Source organism: Rhinolophus sinicus, chromosome 14, assembly GCF_057876585.1.
Source record: "Rhinolophus sinicus isolate RSI-liver-muscle chromosome 14, RSI-T2T, whole genome shotgun sequence".
Lineage (NCBI taxonomy): Eukaryota > Metazoa > Chordata > Mammalia > Chiroptera > Rhinolophidae > Rhinolophus > Rhinolophus sinicus.
In genome coordinates, this window is record NC_142514.1 from 14,895,901 (window position 1) to 14,904,611 (window position 8,711).

Here is an 8,711-nt window from a genome sequence, read left to right on the forward strand (position 1 = left end):
GCAGCTCAGCTCCAGGTCAAGTCGTTGTTTTCAATCTAGTTGTGGAGGGCGCAGCTCACTGGCCCATGTGGGAATTGAACCGGCGACCTTGGTGTTATGAGCACTGTGCTCTAACCAACTGAGCCAACTGGCTGCCTGCTGTATCTATTTTGAAATTGGAGTGTTAAATCCTTCTGCGACTCCTCTCCTCTCCCAATTTTGGAAACGTGTATGGCTATTTTTTTTTTTTTTTTTTTTTTTTTTTTTTTTTTTTTTTTGCGGGAGGGAATATTGGGGAGCAATGTGTTTCTCCAGGGCCCATCAGCTCCAAGTTGTTGTCGTTGTTCTTCAGTCTAGTTGTGGAGGGCGCAGCTCAGCTCCAAGTCCAGTCACTGTTTTCAATTTTAGTTGCAGGGGGCGCAGCCCACCACCATCTCATCCTGTGCCCACTATCCCATGCAGGAATTGAACCAGCAACCTTGTGGTTAAGAGCTCTCACTTTAACCAATTGAGCCATCCGGCCGCCCCTGTATGGGTATTTTAAAAAACTTTTTATCTGAAAATAATTTTAAGCCTGCAGGACAGTTGAAAGAATAGTACCAGGAGCCCCCATATACCCTTTAACCCAATTTATCAATTGTTAATGTTTTGCCCTATTTGCTTTATTAACTCTCTTTAAACATACATGCACATTAATTTTTTTCCCCTGAACTATTTGAGAGTAAGTTGCGTATATCATAGTTATTTAGCCTTTAACAAGTATGTATTTCCTAAGAACAGAGACGTTCTTGTGTAACTACAGTCAGGACATTTAACATTGATACAATACTTTAACATCTGCATTCCAGTTTGTCAATTGATCCAGGTCCAATTTTTTGTGTTTTCAGTGTAGGACCATGTATTGCATTTAGTTGTCATGTCTCTTCAGTCTCATTTAATTGGATCAGTTCATCAGGCCCCTCCTCCCCCGCTTTTTTTGTCTTTCATGACAGTTTTATAGAGTATGGGTCCATCTTCTCTGCCTCCTCTCCTTAGAAAATATTCCTTATTTTGGGTTTGGTGTGCATTTCCTCATGATTAGATTCAGGTTATGCTATTTGGTTGGAATACTACACTAGTGATGTGTCTTTCTTAGGATGTAAATCTAGAAGACATGATATTCATCTGCCACTTGTTGGTGATCGTAATTTTGATCAGTCAATCAAGGTGATGTCTGTTTTTTTCACAAAGTAGTTACATTTTTCCCCTTGTGGTTTATAGGCAAATCTTTTAGACCATACAGATATTCTCTTTTTCACCAGAATTTCTCCCCGTAGATTTAGCATCCATTGATTCTTGCTGAATTTTTTTCCTAGGTGTTCTTGCTTTTAGATACTGGTCTTATATGTACACATTAACTAAACATGTGAACCTGCTTTATAGTCATGAATGAGCAATGGGTTTTGTCAACTGAGTTGCACTGAGATTTTTGTTTTCTTAGATGGTTGCGCTGTGATTGTTTCTTAATCAGATCTGCATAGGATTGATTTTTTTTTTTTTTTCAACCATTTCTGTAGCAACAGTTGTGTTTATTGCATTATAGTTGGGTTGCTAACGGACACACAGATTGAAAACTACAAACTAGTAATAACGCGAGTAATTAATACATAACAAAGGCATTGTTGTTCTAGGGGCTTGAAATATTAAATAGAATTAGCCAACTGAGGATATTCTCAAATAGTATATTATAAAACCATACATTTTGTTAGATAAATAAGTTGCTTTCTCATTAATGATCACTGTGCTATTAGCTGTGTGCTTAATCTGTTGACTGACTTGTGATTTTAATGCTACGAGGACATCACCATTTAGTTGCTGATTTCTCCATATTTTTCCCCTAGGGCAAGAGGATTATGACAGATTACGACCGCTGAGTTACCCACAAACAGATGTTTTTCTAGTCTGTTTTTCAGTGGTCTCTCCATCCTCATTTGAAAATGTGAAAGAAAAGGTGAGTTGGTCAGATATTCTCATCCTGAAAAACGTTGTCGCAGAACTTCTACTGACTTGTGAATAGCTTTAGAGGCTTGTGGATTAACAAAGGTGTATTTTAAAAATGCCTTTTCTCTAGTGGGTGCCTGAGATAACTCACCACTGTCCAAAGACTCCTTTCTTGCTTGTTGGGACCCAAATTGATCTAAGAGATGACCCCTCTACTATTGAGAAACTTGCCAAGAACAAACAGAAGCCTATCACTCCAGAGACTGCTGAGAAGCTGGCCCGGGACCTGAAGGCTGTCAAGTACGTGGAGTGCTCTGCGCTCACACAGGTGAGGATTGTGCAGCCCCCGCTTACTGACAGCCGATGTGGTGGGAGCGCGTTAGGAGTCGGGGCTGCTTTCTCACACTGGCCTGCAGTGGCCCAGAAAGCTGCCTGGGAAAACTGGAATCAGCTTCAGAGCGTGTAGTCTTTCGCCAGAGGTCTGTGTTTATGGAGAAACTTACTAGTCTGTAGGTAAAGCTCTTGTGTTGGTGAGCTCCCACGTACTGACTCGTTTGTAGAAGTCAGGGATTGTGTTTAAAAAACCATTACAGGAAGGTCTAGATTAGCACAGATTTACAAGAGAGTATATGAATGATTTCCTCCGGCCCCCAGAGACTTACATTTTCATCTAAATAGATCTGATCTTTTCTTGTCAGTTCTGACAATTGATGCTATACTGTTTCTGGGGTAATTCAGCTGGGATAGGAAATTAATCATAATAGACTTTTCATGTCAGAGGAAGTTGCCTTGGCTATTTTTCAGGCATACTTATGTAGTGTCTCTAGTCTTAAGTTTTGGGAGGCATTGTTTCATTACGTGGTCCTCTCGTTCCTCTATTGCTTTCTGAGTGATTCATTGGAATTCCTATAGCTTGATGGGAAACATCCAATTTTGAGGACAGGGAGCAGTGTTCAGGTATTTAAAGTGAGAGTTGTAACTGCCCTGCATCGTTTCACCTTCTCAACCTTCATGGTTATTGCTGACTCATTCTTCTGCTTGATTCCCCGTTCCAGGGGCAAAGGAAATAATTATGGAAATAATTAGCACAGAAATCTTTTTGTTTTGCAGGTACTGGTGTTTCGATGATGTTTTGACAATGAGCAAACGTGCCTAATTAAAATAGGGCAAGTTTGAAGGGTTTTTAAAAAAATAATCACGTTAATCTTGATTATAGTGTTTAATAAGGTAAATGGCATATTCAGTTACAGATTATATATGTACTAGGTATTTAGTATGTAGGGCCTAGACATAATTTAATAATTGCCAGTTTAACACTAGGCTGGATATTTAAAGATAACATTTTCATGCCTATCTGGATATTCCACAAGATAACTTCAAGGCCTAACATTCTCCCAAACCCAGTTTTCCTTAGCAGTTTAGTTCTATTATAAAAGCAGATATTTAAAACTAAAGAAGATTTTACATCTTCTCACACACAATACTGGCTGAGATTTTTTTTAAAAATGCCCGATGATTCTGTGTTTTGCTACAGTCCTCACAAAATTGTGTGTGTGTATGTGTTGGGGAAGGATGTGTGTGGAACGTGTGTCAGATTATAACTAATTATATGCATATATTGCACACCCCTCTTCTCTAAATATGGGTTGCTTTGGGGGGAAGTGGAGGCAAGCAGGCCCCATGTCCCAATTTTCGGTCACTGATGAAGCTTATTTTAGAGAATTGGATGCTTCCATACAAAATTTTTTACAGTATGAACCAGGTTTATATAGTAAGTCACTTTGCAGAGAATAAGAATTTGAAAAGGACTTAGCAACTGTATTTTTGTTACCAGATTTCGAAGTTTGGAGAAGTCAAAAGAGAAGATAGAAAATGGGGTCTCCGGTCATGTTTGGGAGCTAGAACTTTTAGGACTCCAGATTGTTTTTTGGTTCCTCTAAAACTGAACTCTTTAATCAGATCGTTTGGGTAAAGCAAAGATTAGTTTTATTTTGAAGGGGATTAGTTGATCTCTGTCAATAAGCAAGAAAAGATTTGCGTCTTATTAAGGGTTGCCCTAGTTTCTGATAGTGGTCCTACACTTCTTTTCCTTATAAAATATATTTGCCTTTCCATCCCCCCTTCTTCCTTTTATATTTGACGACCAGAATTTGCTCCTAGATATGTAGAAATAATTTCAGAGAACATTAACCTTTGTTTAGCATGTCTACTTTGTAAAAGAAGTGGAAAGAAGAAAACTTTTTAACCTCTTTGCATCTTTCTAAATACTTTTTACTTCTCATTTATTTTGTACCTAATAGAATATGTAGGTGCCAGTCCTCTGAAATGCCATGGTGGGGGTAGAGTGGGAGTGGGAACACCTGGAGTAGTTTGGGGCTGGCACTTGTTACTGGAGCTGTGTTCTGGGACCTTTGGAAAATTTTTATTTGGGATCAAACTGACCTAAAGAATGTGTGAAACTCCTTTGGGTGGTACACTTGTAGCTTCACATTTAGGTGAGTTTAGGTGAGTCTGTAGACCTGGGCCCAACGTACCAGTGCTACTGAATCACACTATCACATTGGAGTGCTGGCTGAGGTGTAAGTGTATTTCTGCATTGTAATCCCTGTAGATCTGAGAATATTCTGTTTTCACTCCATGCTTTTATGCTTTGATACCCATGCAGACACCTTAAAGCATGGGACTGCGCTAAAACTCATTCTAAGACCTCATTCTTTGGTTTCCTATGACTCGGGTGGTGGTTATTTGCTCTGATAACATAACTGAATAACTGAAGTGTATGCTGTTTCTAGAGTCTGTTCTTTAAACTATTCCCAGTTGTTACTGTTGAACAATTAACACTCTTTCTCAATGTCTGAACCTTTTTGTTGGGAAACTGGTTTACTCTGAAATCCTGATTAATCCCATCCTGATATGTTATTGAATCTAGAAACATGTAGCATGCCTGTTAGTCTGCTATTTGTGTCCTTCAGTTATTCAGGGGCTGAATTCACAGAAGCCTGAAATTGTAATTGGTTCCAAAATGTGTATGCCATTCTTATCATTAGAAATACTGGGAAATTTACAAGGCTTAATTATACAAATGCATCTGTTCTTGTGTTCACATATGCATTTTTCTCTCCTGGCATTATTTTCATTAAATTGTTGTACTGTTAGATTTCAAACTGTGATTGTTTTAGAAGTCAACAAGTGGCATTTCTTAAAAACTGCTTTCTTGCTCAGTTAACCTTTTTTGAGGTAAGAAGTTTCTGTTTGGTTATCTACTCTCCCAATGATCACCTTAAGCTCTGTTTTCTCTGGCTGTTATTTCTCTTAAGGCACATTGCTTCTGTGAATTCAGCTTATTTAATCCAGACTGCTATTGTATCTGCTAGTCTTTCTAATCCTCTAACCTGGCTGCTGTTCTCTCTCCTCCCCTCTGTCTTTGTAGAGAGGTCTGAAGAATGTGTTTGATGAGGCTATCCTAGCTGCCCTCGAGCCTCCGGAAACTCAACCCAAAAGGAAGTGCTGTATATTCTAAACTGTTTTCCCTTCCCCTCTTTGCTGCTGCTTCCTGTCCCACTACTGTAGAAAGATCGTTTAAAAATACAAAGGAATAAAACCATCCTGTTTGAAAGCCTCTGCGTCTTTTTACTCACCACCTTAGAGCAACCTCTGTATTAGTTTTTGATCAAGAATGCAGTATCTCATAGAATATTTTTTGTGATCGGTAGTCAAGTTGGATTTGTTTACTTTCCGCTGCTTGAGTTGCCTGATGCTCAGAGCTCTTTGGTTTGGATTACTATTGCAAAAGGGAACTTAGTGTGGCATTAAGAACGTCCTTTTGGAGAAAATAAGAAGAGTTTTAATTCTAGATCTTAGTTCTAGATGGAGAAAATAACACAAACAGCATTTAACTCTTATGATGAATTGTTAATTGTAATTGCATGACAAACTTTATGGAAAAAGGGTGACCTGCTAGTAGAGTATAATGGGGAAGGGAGGATTCTTTTCTGGTTTTTCTTTGTGCAGTGAAACTTTGTGTTGCTATTGCTTTGGCTGTCTGTTCTGTAGTGGAGTATTTGTCAGTCTGGGGTGGGAAAGATATTGATGTATCTGCTATGCTTATGAGATTATTTGTTACGTTATCTTTTAAGAATAGCATCCATTTTAACAGTTGACTTAAGGTTTGTTAATGTTGAGATGTAAAGCTGCCACCTTTATATTTTCCTGCTTCTGATTTTATTGTTGTGAGGGAAACATACAATTGTGGTTACCTTCAAATTTTGAAATTAAAAATATACAATTGTTTGTATAAATGCCTGATTAAGCTTTATTCCTGTTGCATTGACTGGCCCTAGTTTCACGTGTGTTTCAAGTACTCACATTTTTGCTTCCTTGAATCCCCTTGGCTCTGGTGGGATACAGGCTGTTCAGAGTGAATATCTTTGATGCAGCCACTATAATCGCTATTTTCATCCTTGCCTGCACCTTCCATGTAATAAGGATGCCACCTGCCCAGTGCCCATCCTCAGTCCTGTTCCATATCTAGCTGTTTCATTTGAATGCAGAGCTGCTTCCCTTGTTTTTATGTAAAATGTTTCAGCAGCACATTCCAAGATTCATATTGAATGAACAAATGACACACGTGCTTGTTTGCTTCTTATAACATACATTGGGCTGCAAAATGCTTTCTCAGAGGACCACTGTCTCACTCATGAATTTCTGCTCTTCTGCTCCTGACTTGCTGGATCCTTCCAGGGCCCTGCCTGGACAAAATTGGGTGAAGTGAGATGATTGTGTTGGATTCAGGGTTGTTTTTAATGTTGTGTTCTTTGCCAACTCTTGGGGTTTGAATGTTTTTTATTTGATCTTCAACTTTGTTATACTGAAAATCAGACTGCCCATTTTTTTCTTTCTACCCCTTTTCAGAAAGGCCTAAAGAATGTATTTGACGAAGCAATATTGGCTGCCCTGGAGCCTCCAGAACCGAAGAAGAGCCGCAGGTGTGTGCTGCTATGAACATCTCTCCAGAGTCCTTTCTGCACATCTGGTGTCGGCATCATACTAAAAGCAATGTTTAAATCAAACTAAAGATTAAAAATTAAAATTTGTTTTGGCAATAATGACAAATGCCCTGCACCTACCCTCATGCACTCGTGTGAGACAAGGCCCGTAGGTATGGCCCCTTTCCCCCCTCAGTACTAGTTAATTTTGGGTAATTGTGTATTGTCAGAAAAGTGATCAGTCCTAGTTTTTGTTTTGTTGTTCCAGTTTTTTGTTTGTTTGTTTTTTGTTTAAAAGCAAGGCATGCTTGTGATGACGCTGTAACAGACTAATCTGGGTTATTGAAGCTGCTCCTGGGTTCCCCTCTGGAGAGTAATCTGGGGCATCTAGTAGTTTTTCTTTTTGGGGGGAGGGCGGGGGGAGTGTGTGTGGGGTTTGTTTTTATTTAGTCATTTTTTAAAAATTCATTAACCATCAGACAGCCCTTACGGGGAGGAGGATGGAGTGATTGCACATTCCACCTCCTAGATCTAGTTTAGAAAACATGTTCCCCACCTGGTGCTCTTAGGAAGGAGTATAGTAAATGCCTCATTTAATAACATACTCCTTTTTGAAAGTTGCCTTTTCTCTCCACTCTTGAGTAGGTCCAGTATTTGATGAAACTCATGAAAGCGGGTGGAACCTGTCTTGCCCCCCCTCTTTTCTAGGATGCACTATATATGTGACTGTGACTTTCAAGGAAATTTGGTAGCCATTTGCTGATTTTTTTTGAAGTTAATTTCTAACTTCTTTTACTGATAAAATGAAAACAAGTATTGCACCTTTTGAAATGCACCAAATGGATTGAGTACGTAATTAAAAAAACCATTTTTTCCCCTGTCAGTCATTGTCTTATATGCTTAGCATAGATGTGCAGCTTGATAGTGTGTGATGCGGTGTTCCTAGAACACAGCAGAAGACCTGGTATAGATGAGGGGTGGTGCTAGGAGACAGATGTCTGTGCAGTGATTCGCATCCTCTCCCAGGCTGGGAGGATGGAGACCTGCTTCATTAAGAAGCTAGGGGTGGGGTGGGGATGAGGAGAACATTTAACAACATGGGGACCAGTCAGGGGAATCCCCTTATTTCTGTTTTGCATGAGGAACTCTAGAGCAGCCAATTGGGGCTCTCTAGTTTAGTAAAAGTCATGGGGAGAGTCTTATGAAGACTCTTCCTAAGTGTTAATAGGGATTTTATCAGCTTATTTGGGTTTCAGTTTCCAATTTTTAAAAATGTTTAGGTAATCTCCACCTTCCCCAAATCCTAATTCTTGTAGATTCATTAGTGTTGAACCAATGCTTTCTCATGTCTCAATTCTTTGTATATGCATTCTTTTCAGATGTATTAAACAAACAAAAACCCTTCACAAGCCAGCCTGGGGGTTGTTATTTTCCCTCCGACTCTTACTTTTTAGATATTTTGGCAGTGGGAACTTGACTCATATTAACATTGACTTCTAACAAATTTTGGGATAAGATTTTAAAGCTTTATTATTTTTATGTGCTTTTATTTTTTTTTTTCTGGCATTCAGTTTGAGATACTATTTTCCCCTCCATATATTCAGGTTTGTGTCTTCTCCCCTAAGTTTGGCCAGTAGCCTACAAACTCTTAATACCAAGTGGGTTCATAACAGTTCTTAGTGAAGTTCACTGCTCACATTGTTGGAAGAAAGCGCACTGCTAATCCATCGATTAGCTGGAAAGCAGCCATTTCCTCCAAGTTTTCTG

General features: G+C 39.1%; 1 protein-coding gene across 2 annotated transcripts in view; it reads left to right on the forward strand.

The window, feature by feature from the left end:
* CDC42 (cell division cycle 42) overlaps window positions 1-8,357 on the forward strand; it is a 35,864-nt gene extending 27,507 nt beyond the window's left edge. The window contains exons 4-6 of one of the 2 annotated variants that reach the window (XM_088790449.1): window positions 1,860-1,969; window positions 2,090-2,287; window positions 5,390-5,575. In XM_088790449.1, the coding sequence (XP_088646575.1) occupies window positions 1,860-1,969; window positions 2,090-2,287; window positions 5,390-5,479 (398 nt within the window). In that variant the 3' untranslated portion in view covers window positions 5,480-5,575. Of the gene's footprint in view, window positions 1-1,859; window positions 1,970-2,089; window positions 2,288-5,389; window positions 5,576-6,870 lie in introns of those variants that run through there. The other variant, XM_088790448.1, reaches the window with a different exon arrangement.
* Window positions 8,358-8,711: the final 354 nt, after the last annotated feature.